At 33.6% G+C, this 27,339-nt stretch overlaps 1 protein-coding gene across 5 annotated transcripts in view; it reads right to left on the bottom strand.

The window, feature by feature from the left end:
• ASXL3 (ASXL transcriptional regulator 3) overlaps nucleotides 1–27,339 on the bottom strand; it is a 248,985-nt gene that overhangs the window by 23,623 nt on the left and 198,023 nt on the right. For all 5 annotated transcript variants that reach the window (XM_074277569.1, XM_074277560.1, XM_074277579.1 and 2 more), the window contains 2 exons: nucleotides 3,243–3,339; nucleotides 1,812–1,917 (listed from right to left, as the gene is read on the bottom strand). In XM_074277569.1, coding sequence (XP_074133670.1) covers nucleotides 1,812–1,917; nucleotides 3,243–3,339 — 203 coding nt within the window. The remainder of the gene's footprint in view (nucleotides 1–1,811; nucleotides 1,918–3,242; nucleotides 3,340–27,339) is intronic.

The raw sequence follows: 27,339 nt of genomic DNA, 5'->3' as shown, positions 1-27,339 counted from the left end.
TTATTTATAATTAGCTATGATTTGGCATCAATTATGCACTCAACAGTCCTCCTCTGGTTGCGCTAAAAAGTAGTTCCTGTTCACTAGTGTGCATCTACCCTCCTTAAATAGACAGGTTATGAAATCAACTCATTGAGCCCAAGATTCCTCCATCCACAGGAGAATCATGTGATTTAAAGGAAAACAGCCAAGCATGATGCCTGAAAAGGATGCCACATTTTTTTTTTTTAAATATAAAACAAGCAATTAAATTAAATTCAAGCCAGTAGTTAAGTCAGTACACAAAGTCTTTTACATGGAAGGAAACCTAAGTCCATGGACAAAACTCAGTGGCTAAATCTCCCTTTCATATAGACTGAACTATGTACATGAGTCCTTAAATTATATTAATTTAAATCATTAAATTTATATGAATATAAATCATTCCTCAACTAATAAATAATCATAGGCTATGAACATAATTTTCAGATGAAGAAATTAAAGTCATTTCTAATCATATGAAAAAATGCTCTAAATCACTATTAATCAGAGAAATGCAAATTAAGGTAAGTCTGAGGCAGCACCTTCACACCTCTCAGACTGGCTAAGATGACCAGAAAAGACAATATTAGATGCTGGAGGAGATATGACTAAATTGGGACACGAATACATTGGTGGTGGGCTTGTGAAAGGATACAACCATTATGGAGAGTAATTTGAAACTATGCCTAAAAGGTTATCTGATTATGCATATTTTTCACAGCAGAGTCTCTAATGCGTCTGTATCATAGAGATATCATAAAAAAGAGAAAAGGCCTCATATGTGCAAAAATGTTTGTAGCAATCCTTTTTGTAGTGGCAAGAAACTGGAAATTGAGTGGATGCCCATCAGTTGGGGAATAGCTGAATAAGTTATAGTGTATGAATAAGTATACTATAGTATATGAATATCAATAAGTTATAGTATATAGTATATGGAATATTACTGTTAAGAAATGATAAGTAGAAAAGCCAGGAAAGACTTACATGAAATGATGTTGAGTGAAGTAAGCAGAACCAAGAAAACACAGTAACAATAAGATTATATGATGATCAACTATAATGGATTTAGCTTTTCTCAATAATGCACTGATTCCAGGCAATTCTAACAGATTTGGAATTCAAAATGCCATCTGTATCCAGAAAAATAATTATGGAAACTGATATATTTCAAAGCATAGTATTTTCATCCTTATTTTGTTTGTTTATTTGTTTTGTTTCTCATATATATATAAGCAGGGGGGGGTGGTGGTAATTAATTCAGTCAAAAATACGAACAACACTTTTACATAACAATATTTATGTAAAGATACATTAACTTAAAGTGCTAAAAGTTTATGTTTATATAACATATATACAGAACATGTTTATAGAACATGTACATAGAACTTCTAGGGAACAAAACATAATTTTGATTTATGATAATAGAAACAGATTTAAAGCATTTATTTCTAATATATTTATTAAAGGAAACACTTGAAAATGAAGAAATGTATGAAAAAATATGAAAAATCAAAATTGACTTCCATGGTAAAGTCCAATGTGCCATTTTCTATTCACAGTGAGTTTTTATGGATAAGTTGTACATTCTTGAAAATGAGTTTTTTTTTTTTTAATGGGAGTGCTGACATGCCCCTATAATTTTACCCACAATTCCTTATACAAGGGAGTGCCTGCCTTTTATCAAAGGTTTATTGAGTGCCACAGCATGACTTTCCTATTTAAAGCAAAGGATTATATTTACATTTCCCTCTAAAAGAAATGAAAAAAAAAAAAAAAGTTTTAATACTTACTTTTCTCCATAAAACCTTTCAAAGAATTTCTCTTTCCAAGGTTCTGTTTTCTTTTCCTTCTCAATTTCTTGCCTTATTCGTAACTGCATTTCTGGGGTAAATTCTCCTAGAAGACACATGTTAACATTGTGAATAAAAGTGATCCTACCTCTTACACCTTTGTCAAAGATCATACACATTGTGGCAGATTGAAGACTCAAACTCACTGCTTTTTTCCAGCTTTCATTAATTTAGATGCCTATCTTGAGGCATTGAATAAGGGGATGGGATCTGACAGAAACTTAAATAACCCTGGTGTTTCTAAACTTGGCACCAGGCAAGGGTCAATAATCAGATTATGGCTCACTTCATTCAATTTTCAACAGAGAAATATATATACAACAAGCTGAAAAAATCATACAAAAGCTAGAATCAAGCAAAATCTTAATTTTGTAAATGGAGAAACTTAGGTCCTTGGAGGTTAAACAATTTATCCAAGTTCACAAAGGTAAACAAATCTGAGATATATTTGAACACAGACCCTCTAAAACTCCAGTCAATGCTTTTCTAGATGTTGAAGGCATTAGAATTCGTTGAAACAAAATGTGATTTGTACTAAATTAAAGTATAATTCAAAATAATTTTGACAAATTGAGAAATTTGAAAGAATACAAGTTGTGTCAAATACTTCAATGTTTCAAGGATCTACAATGTTGGTTTGGTTACTCTCTTCAATTAAAAGATTGCAACTCCTAATAGACTGCCTTAGGATCATAGGATCACAAAGTTAAGAGATGGAAGGGAATTTAGAGACTTCCTAGCTCAAACCCCTCACTTATTATATAAAAAAAAAAAAAAAACACAGTCCATAAAATACGATTGGCCAATGATCATATAGATAGTAAATGACAGAGATAGTATTTGTTTTTTTGTGACACCTTTAGCAGTCCATCTTTGTGACTGCCTCCTTAGTGGCTAACCTGACAATTAGCAATTAAGATTTTTTTTTCCTCTTTAGCCAAAACATATATTTACTTAGGAGAAGTCAAGGGAAAAAATAAAGATTAAAATAGGCCTGGTAAATATCAAACAGATTTGGCAGAGCATATAGTTAGCAAGGAAAGGGGGAGAAAAGGAATATGCTATGAGGTGTGAGTATGCCACTGACTGGCAGGCTAAATAAATAGAAGAATATAGCAGACACAGACTAATCAGAGTTAGCTATGTAAGGAGAAAGACAGCAATTAAAATTTTAATAAAATTAATTGTCAGTCACAGGCACAAAATCCAGGATCATTGTTTTTCCACTTAAGTAGAACATACCAAAGCTTCTCTTCCCAGTTATTCCAGAAAACAAGTGAGTAGTGAGGGATTTTTGTGCTATGATGAGTCAATAGAGTAGGATTTTAAGAATTGATATGTCATAGGATGAGAAAAAATTGGAAATTTTACCTTCTGCTAATCGTTGTTTCCATCCTTGTGCTGCATATGCAAAGAATTCATTATTTAGGGCAGAACTACTGAGGCGTAAAACTCCATCACTTCCCATCTACAAAATAAGCCAATAAAAATAAGACACAATAATCAGAAAGATGTTCAGTTAAGATTACACAGAAATAAGCTGAAGATTCCAATTAAGGAAAATATGAGGTTTAGAGTACAAAAGAAAGAAAATAAATGAAAAATAAAGGGAAAGTAAAAGAAATGGATTTCTAGTAATAATAGTCGTAAACTCTGTCATTTTTACCTTCTCAAGACATAAGACATATAAACACATATATTTGTATGTATGTATGTATGCATACTATCTTACTCTCCTTTATAAATTATTTGCTAGGGAAAATTTAGATCCCTGTCCAGTTTGTTCTCCCTCTCTTAGGTCTGTCTCCCCTTTTCTTTTTACTCATTCTACCTTCTTTTACTCACTGTGACCTGATTCTCTCCTAATGACACAGCTTCTTTGTCTACATTTTCCAGCACAAACAGTACTCAACTTATATGAACTGATGCTGATTGAAGTGAGCAGAACCAGAAGAACACTGTATAGAGTAACAGCAATATTATTTGATCTTATCTCTTCTCAGCAAATGGTGATCCAAGATAATTCCAAAGACTTGGGATGGAAAATGCCATCAGCATCCAGAGAGAATAATGGAGATTGAATGTGAATAAAAGCATCCTATTTTCACCCTTTTGTTTGTTTGTTTTCTTTTTCTCATGTTTTTTCCCCCATTTTGTTCTGATTTTCTTTCACAATATGACAAATATGTGGAAATGTGTTTAAAATAACTGTACCTGCACAAACTATAACAGACTGCTTTTGCTATTGTGGGGAGGAAGGTAAGGGAGGGAGGGAGAAAAGATTTGGAATACAAAAACCTTACAAAAATGAATGACCTTTTAAAAAATGAAAATGAAAATCCCCACAAATATTTGAAAAAATAAAATATCATTGAGATAAAAAAAGAAAAGAAAACAAAAAAGCCAGTCCCATTCAATTCTGTCTTCTCCAACACATCATCCTCTATATTATCCTCACTCATTCATTTAGCTTCAATCTCTCTCTCTCTCTCTCTCTCTCTCTCTCTCTCTCTCTCTCTCTCTCTCTCTCTCTCTCTCTCTCTCTGTATTGACTGCTTCCTTGTCCGTTGTTCAATCATTTTCATTCATGTATAACTCTCTGTGACCCCCATTTGGGGTTTTCTTGGCAAAGATACTGGAGTGCTTTGCCATATCCTTCTCCAGCTCATTTTACAGATGAGGAAACTGAGGCAAATAGGGTAAAGTGACTTAAGTCACACAGCTATTAATTGTCTGAAGCTTTATCAAAGCACTGAAGATAATTCTATTCCTGGCATTCTATTTGCTTGTGACACCTCACTGCCTAACTGATTTCCTACAAACAAATGCCTACAAATATATCCATGACTTCTTCATCTTCAAAGAATTTTCACTTGATCAATCTAAAAGCACTAGAAATTGTCCCATATCGTTCTTATCTTTTGTGGTCAAACTCCTTGGAAAATAATTTAAAATTGTTACTTCCATTTCCTTTCACTCCCTTTTTAACTCTGCAGAACTCATAATTCAACTGAAACTACTGTTGCCAAAGTTACCAATGATATCTTAATTGCTAAATCTAATGACCTTTTCTAAACTCTCACTCTTTTGACCTCTCTGTGGCCTTTAACATTGTCAATTATTCTCTTTTTTGTGATATGGACCTGATTCTAGCCTTTAGCCTACTAAGTAAGTTTGCCTTGAAATAACTACAAAAGAAATCCCAAACCAAATAGGAGAAAGCAGTTTTGTTGCCCTGAAGCTGCAAAACTTTCCGTTTGGCTAAGTGAGTTCATCAGCAGTCTATTGATATTCCTGGGTTGGGGTAAACTCAGACTAAAAGAGTAGTGAAGAGGCCTTTCCTTGAATCACACCATTTTAAGAGAACTAAAAACCTGCAGGTCCTCAGATTGAGTTGTAAAATCAAGCAAAAAAAAAGGGCCAAAAAAGTCTGATATGCTCCATCTCTACTGAAAAATGGAAAATCCAGCGCACTAACATAAAATCCAAAATTAGTAAACAGGCTGGAAGATTGAGGGGAAAAAATCCTGTTATAAAGAACTACTATAATGACAGAGAAGCTTAAGACATAGAAAATAAGAGAATGATGAAAAACACTTACAATTTATAAAGCCTCAAATCAAAATGAAGCCTGTTCATGATCCCAAGAGGAATTCTGAAAAGAGCTGAAGTGCTAAATGCCAAGAAAAGATTTATAACAAAAATATATGAAAGTCATGGAGGAAAAATATGAAAAGAGTTTGTAAAAAGAAGCATAAAAATCTTATTGAAGAAAATAATTCCTTGAACATTAAAATTTGCCAAATGGAAGCTAATGACTGCAGAACACCTAGAAATAGTAAACAAAGTAAAAAAATCTGACAAATAGAAGAATATGTAAAATATTTCTTAGGAAAAATAACTGCCTTGGAAAATAAAGTGAGAAAAAATAATTTAAGAAGCATTCAAATACCTAAAAATGATGGAGGGAAAAGAGAGTGTAAATAACATAAAAGAAAACCGGCCAGATATATTTTAAAACCAAAAGGCAAAATCCAAATTGAAAAATTGACTGATCAGTTCCTGAAACTCGCAGTGCATCCTGTCACTGATGTCCTTAATGCTAATGGTTGCATCTAAATTATTAATGAGTAAGACAATGAAGTTATTTCTGTCACATGACTTCTGTTAGCCCTTGAGATATATATATATATATATATATATATATAAATATGTATGTACATGTACATGTCTGTGTATGTAGATATGCAGATCTATATGTCCCCATAATATCACATAGAGAACATTGATGTTAAAGACAAGGGCTTTGTAGCATGAGGATTTGGAGATCACTAAAAGTACTCCAAAATTATCTTGCTGAGATTTTAGTCTGATCTCCTCTTTTTCAATCTGTCCATAATCTCTAAAATACACATATTATTGAACTAAATGGAAAGAATGGGCTTACTGCCCAAACTATGAAGTAGTTGGAAGCTGTATTTTTCATCTTAGTTTTTATAGCATAGATTGTGATAACTTATTTCTTTATATGCCAGTATATTTCATTGAAGAATGTTTGTAATATTCTGAGGCTGAATGCAATGGGTATAATGCCAAGTTAAAAAAACAAACAAAGAACATGTGGATGATCTCACTATTGAATCACTCTATTGACAGGGAACTAATTACTCTTTTATTTTAATTGTCAGCCTTTAAAATAAGCATCTCTGCTTGTATTACCTATAGTTTATAATCTTCAACATATCTCATCTATATAAATACTAGAGGCCATTTAGTCCAATGTCCACCTGAACAAGAATAATCCTTAAAACATTCTCATAAATGGTCTTCTACCTTTGTTCTTCACAATCACCCCCCCCCCCCACTGTCCACCAATTTTCCACATAACAGCAATCAATAAGCACTTGAAAGATCATCACACTTGCCAGGATGTTCAATTGATCTTCATATAGTTTGGAAGTTCAAAGAATTAAAAGTAGAAATATAAAGATAAAGAGTTTGTAGTTGTTATGCAAAATTTATAAAATTCTTTTTTAATCAAGAACTTAATCATCAATAAACATTACATTATACAAAGAAGAAAATAAAGATGTGTGAAATTGTAAATTTATTATATGCTTTGAAAAATATATATTAAAATAAAAAAAAACAGTAGAAATAAAATTACTCTGTTACTCTGACCCCCCCCCTTTGATTTTCCTTTGTCTACTTCACATGATCTGTGTTCTCAAACCTATATGGTTTCAGAACTTTCCAATTTTGTGTTCTCAATATGCCTATGTTATCATCCTTTATCTTTAAACCAAGTACCCATTTTGACTTTATCTTGCTATATGGTATGAGATTAGTCATCTGCCATACTATTTCCCAGTTTTCCCAGCAGTTTTTTCTTTTTAATCAAACAGTGAGTTCTTATTCAAGAAGCAGGAATCTTATTATAGTCATTCATTACTGTGTCTTATGGGCCCGTAACCTATTCTAATGATAAACCACACTATTTCTTAGCCAGTACCAAATATTTTTGATTATCACTTTATAATATAGTTTTAGATCTGGTATGGTTAGCCCCCCTTTTTTGTATTTTTAAAAATCACTTCGTTTAATATTCTTGACCTTTTGTTTTTACCGATTAAATTTTTTCTAGCTCTATAAAATATTATTAGTTTAGTTTTAATAAGTGAATTAATTATGCAAAATTGTCACTTTTATTATTAGGTTGGCCTCCTCATGAGCAATGGGTATTTTGGAAAAACATTTTATTTAGCTCTGACTTTATTTGTGTGAAACATATTTTATAATTGTATTCATATAGCTCCTGGGTTTGTCTTCGCAAGCAGACTGCTAACTATTTTATACTGTCTATGCTTATTTTAAAGGAAATTTCTCCATCTCTTGCTGCTGGGCTTGTTTGGAATATACAGAAATGCTGATGTTGTATATGTGTTTATTTTATATTGTGAGACTCTGCTAAAGTTGTTATTTCAATTTATAGTTGATTTTATAATTTTAGTTCAATATTTATTTGATTTTCTATGATTCTCTAAGAATACTACCATACCACCTGCAAAGAGTGATAGTTTTATCTCATCCTATTTTAATTCCTTCAATTTCTTTTTCTTTTCTTATCCCAAAAGTTAGTATTTTCTAGTACTGTATTTAGTAATAGTATTCAAAATGAGCATCCTTGCTTCACCCCTGATTTTACTGGGGAAGCTAATAGCTTATCTGCATTACATATAATGCCTGCTGATGGTTTTAGATGGATTCTGTTTTATCATTTTAAGGAAAATTCCATTTATCCCTATATGTTCTCAAGTATTTTTAATAGAGGAATTTTCCTAATACTGAACCAGTCCTGCATTCCTGGCATAAATCCCATCTGGTCACATAGTGTTATCCTGGTGATAAATTGCTATAAACTCTTAGCTAATATTTTATTTATTTATTTAGTCAATTTTTATCACAGAGGTTGGTCTACAATTTTCTTTCTCTGTTTTGCCTCTTTCTGGTTCAGGTATCAAAATCTTATTTTTGTCATAAAAAGAATTTGGTAGAATTCCTTCTTTTCTTATTTTAAAAATACTCATTAATTTTTAAAAAATATTTTTTTTGGTAAAATTCACTGGCAATTCCATCTGGCCCTGGAGATTTTTTCTTAGGGAGTTTATTCATGGGTTGGTTCAATTATTTTTCTACAATGGGTTTATTTCCTCATTTGTTAATCTGGGCAATTTATATTTTTATATCTATTTCTAGATTTTACTTGGATTATCAGATTTATTGGTACATAACTGGGCAAAAAAGCTCCTCATTATTATTTTAATTTCTTCTTCATTGGTGATGAATTCACCCTTTTCATTTTTGATACCGGTAATTTGGTTTTCTTCTATTAAAAAAAAATCAAATTAATGAAAGGTTTATCCATTTTATCCCCCCCCAAAATCAAGTCCTAGTTTTATGTATTAGTTCAATAATTTTCTTACTTTCAATTTTTATTAATCTCACCTTTGATTTTTCAGAATTTCTAATGTGGTATTCAATTGAATGGTTTTAATTTGTTCTTTCATAGTTCTTTTTAATTGCATGCCTAATTCACTGATCATCTCTTTATTTTATTTTTGTAGGAATTCAGAAATATAAAATCTCCCCTAAGAACTGCTTTGGCTGTCTCCCATAAGTTTTGGAATATTGTCTATTGTTATTCTCTTGGATAAAATTATTGTTTTTATGATTTGCTGACTCAGTCATTTTTTAGGGTTAGACTTTTATAGTTTCTAATTAGTTTTTAGTCTATCTTTTCATGGCCCTTTATTACATGTAATTTTTATTGCATTATAATCTGCATTTATATTTCTCCCTTTCTTGATTGTGAGGTTTTTATGCCCTGATATATCATCAATCATTGTAACTCAAGGATACATATTAGAACAGAAAAAAATAAATTATTAAAAAACCAAAGACATGTCACCAAAACCATGGTTGGAAAGTTGTGCCAGGGAATAAAGGTCTCCTTCTAGCAGTCTTATAAACTTGAATCATCTTCCCCCATCCCATTCCTTAATTTATGTGTCAGAATCATGGAATGAAGGAATGAGAGCTTTCCAATACAAAACTAGAAACTTGACATACATTTTCTACATTGGGATATGATTTTTCCATCCAGATAGAAACTTCTTTATCAGCCCCTATCACCCTTAGCATATATTATCTGTATTTGAAGATAAAAGACCTTGGCCTTTTTAGGTCTGTCGCCAGTTGTCCTGATCTACACCTCGCCATTGAACTCCAAAAGCTATGGAGGAGAGAATAAGGTTGACAAACCCTGCAAAGCTTTGCCTCACTTAAATCCAATGCACGTGCAGCAAGTAAAGACATCTATCTTCACTGAAAACTACAGCACAATGATCATCAAAAAAAGCTTGAAAGAACCTTGGGAAGGTACTGTAGCCCAAGATCCCTCATTTTATAAGTAAAGAAAATGAGGCCCAATAAGGATACAATACAGGATGTTTTGTAGAAACATCCACAAAGGATTTCCACAAACGGAACAAAGATTCAAATTCAAAACTATTCCCATTATATCCAGTACATGAGTTCACTTTGTCATTAAGATTTGAAGAGTTTAATAATGAATCTTGCACAATGGTACACATGCAATGTGGCTAAAAAAATTAAGCTAATACTTTCTTCATATAAGTAAAGCACAGTAAAACAAAAGAGAAACAAGAATCTAGAAGCTCAAGATTCAACTTTCTCATCTTATTTTATCATCTCCAACACAGCTGACAGAGAACTACAGAATCTAGATATATCTATTGATCTGGAGGGAATAATTACACAAACAGTAGGCTTCAATGTAATTTTTAATCCCCAAAAATGCCAAATGGAAATTTCACTTTACTGTCAAGTGAATCTGGATACATCCTGAGAACTGTATGAGAATTTTAGGTACCTAGATACAAGAGCATAAATGTGTTTTTCATAAATGCATGAGATACCACCACAGGAAAAAAAATCCTTTAAAACAAAACAAAAATTAGCCTCCATAATTCCTGTCCACAGAGACAGCACAATTAAACACTAGGGCTAAATTAGACTTTGGAGAAACATGCCAATAAAGCAGTTTTTAAATACACTATTAATTTTTATGGTCTTTAAGAAACACTGTCCAATGGATATAATGTGTTAATGAGCTGGAACAACAAACATTTCTAGAAAGGTTTATTTTTCATTCTGTGGGGCTTTAAATTCCTGTCTCTCTGATTAGGCATGACTACAGTACTCATTTGAAATACAAACAACTCTTTTATGAAGAAGTCACATGAGAATATTTGAGATGTAATTTTTCCTTTTTAATTAAGAGAAAAGTACTGGTCATACTCCATTGATTGTTTATTTAATAGGACATAAAGATGTCATTGGCAAGAAGAAACTTGAGCAACTAGAACTTCAAAACACTCAACTTCTACAATGTTAACTGTATCACAACACTCACTTTTGTTGTGAACTCTGACTTTCTGAAATACCACTATTTTAACAATTTAAAAGATTAATGTGATTTTTTTTCTCCAAACAAACTGAATAATTTTCGTAATGTAGAGCTTTATTCTCAAACTATATAGAGAGCCTATGAATATTCCTTAAATATTATAACTGACATTTCATTAGCAATTACCAAGTTTCCACAATTTTATATTCCTTAGATATCTCTTAATTCACCTTACCCAGCATCATTTAGGAAGCAGTAGGGCCCTGAGAAAAGACTAGATTGGGTTCTAAGGATCAGAATTCTGACTCTGCTCCTTCTCAACCTCTGTGACTGCAAGAAAGTCACATAATCTATTTAGACCTCAAAAGTCCTCATTAATAAAATGACTGGTTGGACAAGGTGATCTAAAAGTAGAGTTTCTTCCAGGTTTAAAACCTAAGATATCCTCTTATAAAAAAGGAAAAATGTTATACAGAAGAAAGAACAGTGAAATTGAAATCAAAAGACTTGGACTGGTATCCCAATTCTACCACTTTAGAATTTAGATTTGGTATTGTCAATAATACTAAAATGACATTACAGGACTTAAAGATAAGGTAAATTATTACCTTATGGGAAAAGTTAAAAAATAGGAAATTAAGATAAATTTGTATATGCTATAGAAATAGTTGCTAGTTTCTCCTAAGTTACTTTTTATGACAAAAGTAAACATGACATGTAGTTTTGTAAGACTACATTACCCTTAGGCTTCCTGCAAAACTGGTAAACCCTCAACCTTCTCTCTATTCCAACTTTCTGCCAATTAGCCAAGTTAAAAGTAACCTCTTTTCAAAACCATCTCAAGGGAGGATCAGTCATTTAAGTTTGCATCTGAATTTGTTAACGTGTTACCCTTTCTCTCTTGTATTTGAGCCACTGAAATTTAAAATTTTTCTTTGTAACTCAAGAACGAAAGACTTTTTTTTCCCTCTTAAAAAGAAATCTGGACAACAATGAATATATGGAGAAGATATAATCTTGACATTGGAGGGATCTTCTTGCACCCCATAAATTACGATATTGAGATAACTGCAGAAACCATCTGTTCTTGGTACAGTCTAGCAACAGAAATGCTCAGAAATTATAAACAAAGAAGGGTAGCTTGTCAAAGGAAAAATTCTGGTCATCTCTAGTCAGGAAAACTGGAAAAATATTTGTTTTGACAGGTGCCATTTTTCTCCAATATGAATTTAAAGAGGAAATTAAAGCTGAAGTATGCAAAATATAGCTAATATTTGTCCAAGTATAAAATCAAAACTGGCTTTAGGAAACAATGAAAGCATCTTTATCCAACTAGGAAGTACACAAGTCATTAAATTTTGACATATTAGAGGACCAGCAAAGATAGCAGCATTAGGGAGAAGCAATAAAGCAAATCTCCTTCCATAACTTCTCTAACAAAGTTCTAAGAGCTGTGACTGAGAATCTAAGAAGAAAACACAGGGTTTCTCTCTTTTTTTTCCCCAGTGTAACATTACAAAACACTCCTCAAGCAAATGACCAAGATAAGAACCATGGAAATAAGGGTGTTCTGGCAGAGTCATTGCTCTGATCCCAAAGCAGGACATTCATGACTCAGGCCAGAAGTAAGAATAGCAGTTCCACAGTTAACTAACCCATCTTGGAACTTCAGCCCTTAGGCACTAATCAAGATTAGGCTGGCATTGTCATCTGTCATTCAGCAAGTTCAGTTTCCACTCTCAGAATAAGATTAAGGCAGGAATGCAATTTCTGTGTCATAGAGAAATTGCAGACTCAGATCCTAGATACAGAAATCATGTGTTTTAGTCTCTAGGCTCAAACCAGATTAGATAAACCAATAGCTAGCTCTACTCAAAGCCTATAGAATCTTCCACATATTTGACAGGGGTTGGATCTGTCTACTAGAATGTTTCCTGACTCCCACCCCCGGGATAAGTCTGTAGTTATGTTGCCTTCCAAACTGGGGACTGGAATTTGGAAAGTCCAGTGGGCCAGCAATCAGATCATGCCAAAGATCAGACCACTTAGAACCCAAGACTGTTTACTTTTCCCTGGCTTGAAATATCCATCATCTTTGAAGAAAATAGCGCTCAATACCCACAAAAACCAATAGCAGAACCCCCAAATTTTCTCTTTTTAAAATTTCATAGAAGCTAGCCATAATATTAAGTTGTAATGTTGGAAGAATGAACAAACAAACATTCACATAGCAAAGAGCTATTATAGTGAAAGAAAGATAATTTCTCCAAAATATCTATAAGCAAAGCCTTAAATAAAAACACAAAGTCTAACTATCTTATTTTAAATCACTAATGAAACAAGAGTTTTTAAAAGTTGATAAACATATATAAATAAAATATAAGTGAAAACAAAGTCACCTAACTCTTCATAAAAGAACGCCCCCAAATAAAAGCTTCCAGGAATGTGATAGTCAAAATCCAGAGCTTTTAGGTCAAAAAAAATGAATATAGCAAACCATGAGAAAAAAAGTTTTCAAGTACTGAGAAATTAGTTAGGATCACATAAGCTTTAGTTGCAACTTTAGTAGCTTTTAGCTACTAAAAAAAAGGAACAGAAAGAATATAAGAAAATATTCCAAAAAGAAAAAGGATTTAAGTTCACAACCAAGAATAACTTACTCAGAAAAAGCTGCACATAATCATAAAGAGCAAATAATGCATATCTTTAATAAGAGATGTCTTCTAAACTACTCTAAAGAGTTGAAAAGACACTTGTTATTTCACATAGAGAAGATATGCCAATAAAAAAATCAATACAAAACAATACAAATGAAAAAAGGGGGAAGGGAAGGAATCACATGAACCTAATTTTTATCTGAACTGGCCAAAAGATGGTAGAAGCCACACACACAAAGAATTGGGAACAGAAATATATTAAACTCAAAAGAGACAGGATGGTGACAGGGAGAGTAAGAAGTAAGAGACAGGGTAAATTCAGGGAAGGATTACCATAAACAAAACAAACTTCACTCACAGAGTACATTATGAAAGTGGGTTGAAAAAGGGAGAGAAAAGGTGAGAAAGAAATAAGAAGCATTTACTGGGGTCTATCTGTAAAGAAGAAAAAGGATACAAGAGAACAGACTTTTCTGCATCAAGCATTAAAGCACAACACTGAACCAATCTTAATTAAAATTTAATAATATTTTAAGCTCTTCTTAGAACTGTGAATTCACACAACTTTACCAATTATACCTTAAATGTCTATAATTCTGAGAGAAATAATTATTAATTAATAATTGTTAACATGGGAGAACCTAGGATTTTTCTCTTTTTATTTCCTCAAAACGCAGTACTTCTGAAGGACAGGATTGACAATTAGACATTCTTCAAATCATGGACAGGATCCAACTTAATTGAGAAAGCTTATTTCAAATTAAGGGGTAAAAATAATCTAATCTAGGAGAATTTTGGTCCATTGTTCTTTTCAGGATAGGACTGGGTGAAGACCAGATACACAAGTGAAATAACATAATAACAATAAATATGTATGGATCCCAGAAACCAAAATTTTAAAGAAAAAGTAAATAAATTACAGGAGGAAGTATTAATAGAGGACCCTCAACTTTCCTCTCTTAGAACTAGGTAAATCTATCAAAAAATAAATAAGATAAATAGAATCATTAAAAATTAAGAGAAACTAGAGAAAATTAAATAAAAAATGAAAGGAATATACTTTTTCTTCAATTGTACATGGCACCTTTTCAAAACCTCACAACCAAATGGGAAAAAGTTGGAATATTAAATAAACCTTTTTTATATCACAATGTCATAAAATTTCATTTAATAAAGGGTCATGGAAACATAAAAGTTAACTGGAAACTAAATAATCTAATATTAAAGAACAGGTGGGTCAAAGAAAAAAAAAACATAAAAATAACTCTTAAAGAAAATAACTATGAATATCACTGCAAAATTTGTGAGCTACAGTTAAAGCAATATTTAAGGGAAAAGTTACATCTCTAAATGCATATAAAAAGCAGATCAATGAATTGGGCAGGCAACTTAAAAAAAAAAAAAAAGTAAAAAAATTAAAAGGAAACAAACTAAAAGAGCCTCAATTGAGCACCAAAATAGAAATTCTAAAAGGAAATAATAATAAAATAAAAAAAATTATTAAACTATAAAACTAGGTAGTTTTCATGAAAAAAAAATCAGTTTTGATTTTTTTAAAAAGAGAAAAAACAAATTATTAGTATCAAAAACAAAAATAGTAACTGGATCATCAATGAAGATGAAAGCAATTATTACTAGTCATTTTGCCCAATTATATAATAGGAAAACCAACAACCTAGGTGATTAAAGATTAAAGAAAAGCAAATAGAACATTTAAATAACTATCTTAGACAAAGAAACTAAACAAAGCATAAATGAGTTCCCTAAAAAAAAAAAAAAAAAAAAAAAAAAAAAAAAAAATTAGCAACCCCCAAATGGATTCACAAGATAATTCTATCAAATATTTAAGGAATAATTAAGCACAATACTATATAAGTTATTTGGAAAAAAAAATAGGTAAAGGCATATTGCCAAATGCTTATACTGATACAATTAGGGTTTTCATACCTAAATCAGAGCAAGAAAAGAAAAAGAAACTACAGACCAATTTCTTTAATAAATATTGAAGCAAAAATTACAGCAATATATATTTTTATTTTTTTTATTAATCTTATAATTTTAACCTTTTTTTTGACAGTACATATGCATAGATAATTTTTTTTTTTTTACAACATTATCCCTTGTACTCCCTTCTCTTCTGAATTTTCCCCTTTCTTCCCTCCACTCCATTCCCATACATATTAAATATCTTATAGTATATGCTTGGTACAATATATATGTGCAGAACCAAATTTTGTTGCTGTTGTTGTTGCAAAGGAAGAATTGTATTCAGAAGGTAAAAATAATCTGGGAAGAAAAAAAAAAATGCTCACAGTTTACACTCATTTCCCAGTGTTCCTTTTCTGGGTGTAGCTGATTCTGTCCATCATTGATCAATTGAAATTGAATTAGCTCTTCTCTATGTTGAAGATATCCACTTCCATCAGAATATATCCTCATACAGTATCATTGTTGGAAATGTATAATGATCTTCTGGTTCTGCTCATTTCACTCAGCATCAGTTGATGTAAGTCTCTCCAAGCCTCTCTGTATTCCTCCTGTTGGTCATTTCTTACAGAGCAATAATATTCCATAACATTCATATATCATAATTTACCCAACCATTCTCCAATTGTTGGGCATCCATTCATTTTCCAGTTTCTAGCCACTACGAAAAGGGCTGCCACAAACATTTTGGCACATATAGGTCCCTTTCCCTTCTTTAGTATTTCCTTGGGATATAAGCCCAGTAGCAATACGGCTGGGTCAAAGGGTATGCACATTTTGATAACATTTTGGGCATAATTCCAGATTGCTCTCCACAATGATTAGATACTTTCACAACTCCACCAACAATGCATCAGTGTCCCAGTTTCCCACATCCCCTCCAAAATTCATCATTATTTGTTCCTGTCATCTTAGCCAATCTGACAGGTGTGTAGTGGTATTTCAGAGTTGTCTTAATTTGCATTTCTCTGATCAATAGTGATTTGGAACACTCTTTCATATGAGTGGAAATAGTTTTAATTTCATCATATGAAAATTGTCTGTTCATATCTTTTGACCATTTTTCAATTGGAGAATGGCTTGATTTTTTATAAATTAAAGTCAATTCTCTGTATATTTTGGAGATGAGGCCTTTATCAGAACCTTTAAAATGTTTTCCCAATTTGTTATTTCCTTTTTAATCTTATTTGCATTAGTTTTGTTTGTGCAAAAACTTTTTAATTTGATGTAATCAAAATTTTCTACTTTGTGATCAATAATGATCTCTAGTTCTCCTTTGGACACAAATTCCTTCCTCCTCCACAAGTCTGAGAGGTAAACTATCCTATGTTCCTCTAATTTATTTATGATCTCTTTCTTTATGCCTAAATCTTGGACCCATTTGGATCTAATCTTAGTGTGTGGTGTTAAATGTGGGTCCATGCCTAGTTTCTGCCACACTAATTTCCAGTTTTCCCAGCAGTTTTTGTCAAATAATGAATTCTTATCCCAAAAGTTGGGATCTTTGGGTTTGTCAAACACTAGATTGCTATTTTTATTCACTATTTTTATTCACCCTGTGAACCTAACCTATGCCACTGATCAACTAGTCTATTTCTTAGCCAATACCAAATGGTTTTGGTGACTGTTGCTTTATAATATAGTTCTAGATCAGGTACAGCTAGACCACCTTCATTTAATTTTTTTTTTTTTTTATTACTTCCCTTGAAATTCTCGACCGTTTGTTGTTCCATATGAATTCTATTGTTATTTTTTATAGGACATTAAAATAGTTTCTTGAGAGTCTGATTGGTATAGCACTAAATAAATAGATTGTTTTAGGGAGTATTGTCATCTTAATTATATTCACTCGGCCTATCCATATTAATATGGTCAATTATACTAATAGTTTTCCTAATATTAAACCAGCCCTTTATTCCTGGTATAAATCCTACTTGATCATAGTGTATTATCCTGGGGATGATTTTCTGAAGTCTTTTTGCTAATATCTTATTTAAGATTTTAGCATCAATATTCATTAAGGAGATTGGTCTATAGTTTTCTTTCTCAGTTTTCAATCTATCGAATTTATCAGCATAAAGTTGAGCAAAGTAGCTCCTAACTATTGTTCTAATTTCCTCTTCATTAGTGGTGAGTTCTCCCTTTTCATTTTCAAGACTAACAATTTGCTTTTTCTCTTTCCTGTTTTTAATCAGGTTTACTAAGGGTTTGTCTATTTTGTTGTTTTTTTCATAGAACCAACTCTTAGTTTTATTAATTAATTCAATAGTTTTTTTACTTTCAATTTTATTAATCTCACCTTTTATTTTTAGAATTTCAAGTTTCGTGTTTGTTTAGGGGTTTTTAATTTGTTCCTTTTCTAGCAATTTTAGTTGTAAGCCCAATTCGTTGGCCCTCTCTTTCTCTATTTTATGCAAGTAGGCCTGTAGAGATATAAAACTTCCCCTTATTACTGCTTTGGCTGTATCCCACACATTTTGGTATGATGTCTCATTATTGTCATTTTCTTGGGTGAAGTTATTAATTATGTCTATGATTTGCTGTTTTACCCAATCATTCTTTAGTATAAGATTATTTAGTTTCCAATTACTTTTTGATCTATTTTCCCCTGGCTTTTTATTAAATGTAATTTTAACTGCATTGTGGTCTGAAAAGGATGCCTTTACTATTTCTGCCTTACTGCATTTGATTTTGAAGTTTTTATGTCCCATATACTAATATGATCAATTTTTGTATAGATTCCATGAACTGCTGAGAAGAAAGTGGACTCCTTTCTGTCTCCATTTAGCTTTCACCAAAGATCTATCATATCAAACTTTTCTAGTATTCTATTTACCTCTTTGACTGATTTATTTTATGGTTTGATTTATCTAATTCTGAGAGTGCAAGGTTGAGATCTCCCGCTATTATAGTTTTGCTGTCTATTTCTTTTTGCAGCTCTCTTAATTTCTCTTTTAAGAATTTAGATGCTGCATCACTTGGTGTGTATATGTTTAATATTGATACTGCTTCATTATTGATGCTACCCTTTAGCAGGATATAATGCCCTTCCTTATCTCTTTTAATTAGATCAATTTTTGTTTTTGCTTGATCTGAGATGAGGATGGCTACTCCTGCTTTTTTGGTTTTGCCTGAAGCATAATGGATTCTGCTCCACCCTTTTACTTTTAGTTTGAATGTCTCACCCTGTTTCAGGTGTGTTTCCTGTAAACAACATATAGTAGGATTCTGACTTTTAATCCAGTCTGCTAACTGCTTCCTCTTTATGAGGCAGTTTACCCCATTCACATTTATGGTTAGAATGACTAATTCTATATTGCTTGCCATCCTGTTAACCCCTGCTTATGCTTTTCTCCTTTCCTTCCCTCTTACCCCCCTACCCAGTATTAAACTTGTGAACACCACTTGCTTATCACAGCCCTCCCTTTTTAGTTTCCCTCCCCCACCTTAAAGTTCCTCTTCCTATTTTACCCCTTTTTCTCACAATTACTGTATTCCCTTCCCCTTAGCTTACTCCTTCCCTCTCACTTTTCAATGAAGTGAAAGAAGTTTCACCATAAATCAAATATGTCTATTGATACACACTATATTCATCTCCCTCCTTTCTTTCTCTCAGATATAATAGGTTACCTTTGCCTCTTCATGAGATGTAGTACCACCACTTTACCCTTTTTTATGATATAATTTCCTTTCCACTTCTAGTTTCTAGGACAAATTATACATGTGTTCTTTACATATCTTTATGGCAGAAATATAGTTCTCAAGGTTTCTTTTTCCCTTTTTAGAAATCTCTTGAGTTCTGTATTTGAAGATCAAACATTTTGTCTAGGTATGGTTTTTTCATCAAGAATAGATGGAATTCATTTATTTCGTTAAATGTCCATCTTCTTCCCTGGAAAACGATGCTCATTCTTGCTGGGTAAGTTATTCTTGGCTGCATACCAAGTTCCTTAGCCTTTCGGAATATGTTCCAGGCCCTTTGTTCTTTTAATGTGGATGCTGCTAGATCCTGGGTTATCCTTATTGTGGCTCCTCCATATCTTAATTGATTGTTTTTTTTCTAGCAGCTTCCAGTATCTTTTCCTTTGTCTGATGGTTCTTGAACTTGGCCACTATATTTCTTGGCGTTTTGATTTTAGGGTCCCTTTCAGTAGGTGATTGATGAATTTTTTCAATGTCTACTTTACCCTCTGTTCCCAAAACAGCTGGGCAGTTCTCTTTGAGAATTTCCTGGAAAATAGTGTCCAGGCTCTTTTTTCCTCACATTTTTCAGGGAGTCTGATTATTCTCAAATTGTCTCTCCTGGATCTGTTTTCCAGGTCTGTTGTCTTTCCAATAAGGTACTTAACATTCTTTTCAATTGTTTCATTTCTCTGGTTTTGCTTGACTACTTCTTGGTTTCTCCTTGAGTCATTCATTTCTACTTGTTCGAGTCTAATTTTCAATGATGTGTTTCCTTCACTTACTTTTTTTATATCTTTTTGTTATTGTCCAATTTAGTTTTTATCTTCTATGGAATTTTTTCCCCATTTTATTCATTAGAGAGCTGTTTTCTTTATCCAGCTCACTAATCCTGTTTTCCTTGGAGTTGTTTACCTTTTCCAATTCACTAATTTTATTTCTCAATGATTTATTTTCTTTATCCGCTCTGTCTTTAAATGCGTGGAATGACTTCTCCAGGCTCTCTTGCCAAGCTTCCCTTTCCTTTTCCCATTTCTTTTCTAGCTCTCCTGTGAGAGCTTGATTTCCTCTATGAGATTCTTTTGTATTGAGGATTAGATCATATCCCCCTTAGGGGATTCCTCTGGGGACAGTCTGTTTTTAGTCTCCTCAGTATTTGAAGTCTGCTCTCTCTCCATACAGAAGCTGTCAATGCTTAGAGCCCTTTTACATTTTTTGTTAATTTTGTCAGAACGGGAATCAAAGAAAACAAATTGACAAGATTAACAATTAGTCTGTTTTGAGGGAATGGGGCTGGATGGTGTTACCGGGCTATCTCTACAGACTGCGGGAGACAGCAGTGAGAACCTTACAAGACAGCGATGGCTGAGCTGAGTCTGCACTCTGAGGCTCTGAGAACACGCTGAGTCACTCCAGGTGGGTGTGGGGGTGGCCGGTCCGAGAGACACTAGCTTTCTGGGGTTTTAATCTTCACCTCCGATGTTTACACCCTCTCCACTGCTCCTGGCTTGCTGCTAAGATGGAGTATCCACAGTGGGGTAAAAGTATTTTCACAGAAATGGAAGAGATCGTACTCCTCCCCCCTCTGGTCTGGGTTATGTGAGCTGCCTGCCTCACTCTCACTTCCCGCCCTCAGTCTGCGCCCGGTCTGTCTGTCTCCTCCCCTGAGCAAACACAGACCTTGTCTGGCCAATTTCAAGGATGGCTTCTGTTGGTGATTATTTGTGGGTTTCTTTTCCGGTCAAGCATTAACTCCAAGGCTTGTCATGAAGTAAGTCCTGAGAGAAAATGGGGAGCTCAAGCAGCTGTCTGCCTCCACGCCACCATCTTGGCCGGAAGTCCAGCAATATATTTTTTCAAAAATATTATATACTATGACCAAGTAGGATTTATACTAGGAATGCAAGGTTGGTTCAATATTAGGAAAGTTATATCAATAACAATATCAAAAATCACATGAAGAAAAGCCACTGAAAAAATAATACACATTCATATTAAAAAAGTATTAGAAAACATAGGAATCAAAGTAATCTTTCTTAAAACTGTAAGTAGTATCCATCTAAAACCAAAAGTAAGTAGTATCTGTAACAGGAATATGCTTGAAATTCAATAATATCAGAGTTGAAGCAGGGATGTCCATTTACACTATTCTAATTCAATACTGTATTAGAAATGCTAACTATAACAATAAGACAGGAAAAAAGAATCTGAAGGAATAAAATAGACAACAAGGAATCAAAACTATCAGTCTTTAAAGATGATATGATATACAAAGAGAACCCTTGAGAATTAAAAAAAAAAAAATAAAATAAAATAAAACTTAACTGACACAATTGAAACAACAATTTCCACAAAATTGCAGGATATAAAATGGTGTTTAGTCATTTCAAATATATTCAGTTTTCTGTGACCCCATTTGGATTTTTTGGGCAAAGATACTAGAATAGTCTGCCCTTTTTTTTTTTTTCTCTCTAGCACACTTTATAGATGAGGAAACTAAGGCAAACGGGGTTTAGTAACTTCTCCAGGTCAAATAGGTAATTTTTGCTTCAATATTTATTAAGTTTCTGAGACCAAACTAAAAATTGGGAAGATAAATTTTCATGACATCAGAGCTGACACTCTTATCAGTTGCTCCTAAGTATATAAAGTAAACCTACATAAATCATCAGCATTTTTGTATACTATAAATAAAACTCAGCAGAAAGAGACAGAAAGAGAAATTCCATTTAAAATAACTTCAGAACATATAAAATATTTCAAGATAAACCCAGGGATTATAGGGAACACAATTACAAAACACTTTTCACACAAATAAAGACAGACCCAAAGAACTAGAAATATTTTCTAGCTGTGTGACCCTGGGTAACTCACTTAACCACAATTGCCTCTGCAAAAAAGAAAAAAACAAAAAGAACTAGAAATATATTGCTTCTCATGGATAGACCGAGCTACTGTAATAAAAATGGCATTTCTACCTATATTAATTTATTTACTTAAGGTCATATCAATCGAAGTATCAAAGAATCATTTTATAGAGCTAGAAAATATAGTAACAAAAATTTATCTGGTAGAATAAAAGGTCAACAATATCAAGGGAATCAATGAAAAAAATATTAAGGAAGGCAGGATAGCAATTCCAGATTTTAAACTGTGTGGAATAAGATATGGTGAAGAACTTACAGATTAAGCACGTATTGATCAGAGACTGTTAGCTAACGTAAACCAGAGTATATGCTCCAGTCATGTGAAGGCCTAGGCTACATTCCATTGTCCAAAGAAGAGGCTATCTAGGTATAAAAAGAAATGTAAAAAGTGAAAATAAGAACTCTACTTGTGTCTGTGCATGTATGTTTTTCTGCTTTGTGTTGTTTTTGTCCCGTGTTAAAAGTTAGCAAGTTCGTAAGAGATAAGAGTTCAGCCTCTGTGTTGCAGGCTTAGAAAAATAGCAGGCTGAATTGCTGGGAGTTGGGATTCAGTCCGAGTAGTAATTCTTTCAGAGTGGCTCAGAATGTATTGGTCTTAAATCATAGAATATCTAGGCATTCTCTGGGAAGGCAGAGAGATGCACTAAATGGGCTTGGAAGTTTAGAGAAACTCCATTTGGATTCTGGGAGGGAAGAATGTTCAAGGTGAAACATTCTCTCCAGGGTCAGGGGTCCTGGGAAAAGCCCCTAGTCTGTTTTGCTGATTTAAAAGCTCTGTTAAGTTGTAAGAATAATAATTAAGAAATTTGGGAATAGGTTATTTTAATGTTACTTAGCATAAAACTTGCTTGTGATTTTAAACTTTTTAACCTGATGTGCTAATTTGTAAGTAAGGAAAAACAGGGCTGAAGTAGTTTTCACAGCCTGCTAAAGTAAAAGGGCAATAAAACCTTATCTGATAGAAACTCTGGCAGTAGAAGAACATTTGATTAGAAATATTGGGATGATTCTAAAATTATTGGAAATATAATTTTGTTATTGCCTTTGCATGCTAGATTTGTTTATTCTGAGTATAAGATCTTAGAATTTGTTTGAATAATGAAACCTTTATTACTAAAGAGGAAAAAGAAAAAAAAAAATTTGCTCTAGTTAGAAAGAAGGAAAAGAGCAATAAAATTCAAACCTAGACTGGGCTAGGCTATAAAAGCTCTGCCTGAATAGATAAAAGAGCTGCTAATTACTGTCAGAAGAACACTCAGACTAAAGAAAGGAAAGAAAACTTTTAAAAACAGCTGTATTAGTTTGATTCAGTATGTTACCTTCTGAAACATGTTGGGTAATTTGTTAACATTGTTAAGTTATGTTTTGTGAAGTTATCTAGGTATCCACTGTATTATGAATCTTAAAAGTTCTGAAGGGAACTAGAGAAGAGAATGCAGGAGATTTATGAAGGATTGATTTATAGGAGTAAATTGGAAACTTGAATGATATCAAGAAGGAATCAGTTGGAAAAAGAAAGGAAATTAACTGATTGCCTAAATCTTGAGAAGAATTCCTTTATAGGAAATTGAGTGGGGGGAAGGGCAGCAGTGGAAAGGGGCCTTTGTTCCTGTTCCCAATAAACTGCTGAAGCTGAATGGGGGGGAGGCTAATCATTTAAAGGGACAGGCTGCTCTTACTTGTTTCTTTGAAACATAATGTTTTTTTTTTTTTGTTTTGTTTAAAGAATATGATCAGAAATGTGATTTATAGTTTGAAAGGGGTTATTTCAAAAAGTATAAATGATGTTTATAAAAACTTTTCAGGTTCTTTTATGTGAAAATAGGAAGTTTTAATAAGTGTATTGGTGCCAATTATTTAAAGGGACTCCAAGTATAATAGTTTTTGCCTTTGTCCTTTTGAAAATGTTTTTGTTATGGCACTATGTAGTTTGGGATTTTTCTGTGTATTGAGTATTTTAAAAGTAAAATGATTGGTATAATGTTCAACTTATGAAACATCTACTTGGGTATATAAGAATTGTGTAAACACTGAGTTAAATTTCTTACTGTTAAAAGTCTTACAAAATGTAGATGATCCTCTTGTGGCAGGAAGGAAAAAGAGTAACCTTGCCCAAGTTACTATCAGTCTGTTAAATTATCTAGGGGCAGAGGGATTAAGAGTTTCCCAAGACAAATGGCAATTTGTGAAATGTGAGGAAAAATATTTAGGCCATTTTATAAGCTTAGGGAAAAAGAAAGGAGACCCTGTATGGGTGGAGGGGATTCTTCAAATTACTAAGCCTAGGATGAAAAAGAGTCTCCAGAGATTCCTAGGATTGATGAATATGCATTATTAACTAAGCCTCTATATAATCATTTGTTGGAAGAGAAGCCTGATATTGTGCAATGGAATTCAAAAAGGGGAACAAAGCTTTGAAATGTCAGCCCCTGTATTACTTTTGTCATCATTAGAAAAAGGCTTTTCATTTATATGTAAATACAATAAACAGGGTGGCTTTAGGAGTATTAGCACAATTAAGGGGAGGGCAGCCACAGTACTTTTGGTAGAAGAAACGTCAGAAATTAACCTTTGGGGGTAGTTTAATAGTGAGTGTCCTGCACCAGGTTCGATCAATTCTGAATCAAAAGGGCTGGGAGGTGGCTAACTGATTCAAGGATTTTAAAATATGAAGCAATACTATTGTTAAGAGATGATTTGGCACTCTCACCAGACCATAACTTTTATCCAGCCATGTTCTTATCAACTTCCGCTGGGGAATATGCGTCCCTTGAACATGACTGTCCAAATGTGATTGATTACCAAACTAAGATTAGGGAAGATCTGTAGGATGTCCCTTTGTTGAAAGGCACTGAATGATTCATAGATGGTTCTTCCCGGATAGTTAATGGGAAAAGTTAAAATGGATATGCTATTGTTAATGGGGAAGATTTGACTCTGGTTCAAGTTGGATCCTTGCCAAAAGAGTGGTCAGCTCAAAATTTATATGCAGTAAATCAAGCCCTAAAATTGCTTGAAGGACAGATTCAAAATATGCTTGGGGAATTGTTCATATATTTGGGAAAATATGGGAGGAAAGGGGAATGGTAAATAGCAAAGGAAAGGGATTGGCACACAGAGCATTGGTCACTGAAATTTTTACTAATCTTATGTTGCCTAAGAATATTGCAATGATTCATGTGCAGGGGGACTAAAGAGGAGATTCATTTGAGATAAGGAAAAACTACTTTGCAGATGAGTAGGCAAAATGGCCTGAAGAAGAGGAATCTGTAAGTACGGAGGAGAAGATGGTGATAATTCTGGCATTTCTGCCTCCAATGCCTCCACCTTCCCTTATCCCAAAAGAGAAGCAAGAAACCCAAAGCCTTGGCGCTCAGGAGGATAAAGAGGGCACTGACTCCTCCCTGATGGCAGAGAGGTACTGACATGTACATCAGAGAAGTCATTGGGGTGTCCAAGGCCTGTGTGACGTAGTGCTAAGTTTGTGGCATTGGCTTATACACAATGGGAGGCAACTGGTCATCGGGTGTCCTGTTTGTCAGAAGATGAATACGGCAGCCCAATGACAAGTCCAAAAAGGAGGAAGGCCCCCTGGTATAAGGCCTTTCCAAAGCATACAGGTGGACTTTAGTGGGGTGTCTCAAATATCTGCTGGCTGTAGTGGACCATCTGATCTTATGGGTGGAGACCTTTCCCCTTGCCTGGGCAACTGCCTCAGCAATTGTAAAAGTACTCCTTGAGCATATCATTCTGGGGTATGGGATGGTGGAGCAGGTAGATTTGGATCAAGGTACCCATTTCATGGCTAAGATCCTCCAATCTGTGGCCCAAGCTCTAATATCATGGGACTTTTATATCCCATGGCATCTGCCCAATCAGGTAAAGAAAGGACAGATAAGGAAATTAAACAGCAACTGACTAAATTGGAGTTAGAGACACAATTGCCCTGGACCAAGTATCTTCCCCTTGCCTTATTAAGAATTAGAACAAAATTTGGAAAAATGAATACAAGGGATAATATTATAAAAAAAAATTACTCATGCATATATACTGTTGAAAAAAAATTCTAAATTAAAAAAAAAAAAGAATTAGAACAAAACCCTCAAGGGATGTGGGATTATCATTTTATGAGTTATTGTATGGTCACCCTTGTCTAAAAGGGATTCAAAATTCCTCCTTGGATAGAATGTTTGAGACCAAGGATTTGTTTTTAGGAAAATATGTCATGTCTTTATTGCAACATCTAAAAACTTTACACCTAAAAGGGCCTATTGATCAGACTCCTCCCTTAGGATTCACAGTACTACAATTCTAGCTTGGAGACGGGGTCCTGGTTCGGACATGGAAGGAGGACAAGCTGACCCTGAGCTGGAAAGGACCGTTCCAGATCCTGTTGACTTCAGATATGGCAATACACATCAGAAAGAAAAGTTGGACACATCACACTCTAGTCAAAGGTCCCATGGATGCGCCAAAGAAGTGGGCAGTAGAGACTGACAGGAAACTTAGCAAAGACTGATGAATTGTGCATGTAAAATCTTTTTGACTTGTCTCATTTGGGGAACTCTCTTGGAACTTTTCTTCTTTGTACTAGATATTACAATTTGTTGAACTGTATTGTTAGGAATTAGGGGTATTATATACTAGTAAGGAGAATGGGGTGTGAACCAAACCCAAAGGGTTTGGAGACTGTGCCTTGTATATGCATGTATGACTTTATGTGGGTACACCCTTTGTACTGGTACCTCGAGAGCAGTAGGGTATGAAAATACCTTTCAAACCCTGATCCAAACAATAGCCACTAGCTTTAAATTGAGTGACTGTTGGATATGTGGGGGACCTGATCAACTTACACAGTGGTCCTAGGTTCCTGTTCCCTTGTCTCTGGCCTGGAGCTTGAGTAACAGGTCAGTAACAGACAATGGAACAGGTTTCTAGTCAGCTGAAGAAAAGCATCACTGGACCCTGACCAGTACAGTTTTAGGGAGATATTGCCTACATCAGACTGGTACAGGACCATGGATGGGAGAAAGTGAATGTACTTGGACATTTACTTGCAGGTCAGAGAAGGGAGCTATTATAGACTACAGTAGGTATGTGAATAGATGGAATCAAACCAGTATAACTTGTTATGATGGATCAGTAATTTGCTGTATCCAACGTTCTAATAATAGTGAGGAGTGTGTGAGGAAAATGCCACCTACCTGTTTAATCCCTGATTGAGAGGG

The sequence above is a fragment of the Sminthopsis crassicaudata genome, chromosome 1, assembly GCF_048593235.1.
Source record: "Sminthopsis crassicaudata isolate SCR6 chromosome 1, ASM4859323v1, whole genome shotgun sequence".
Classification (NCBI taxonomy): Eukaryota; Metazoa; Chordata; class Mammalia; order Dasyuromorphia; family Dasyuridae; genus Sminthopsis; species Sminthopsis crassicaudata.
The sequence above is the reverse complement of the archived record's forward strand: the minus strand, read 5'-3'. Positions and strand labels throughout refer to the sequence as shown.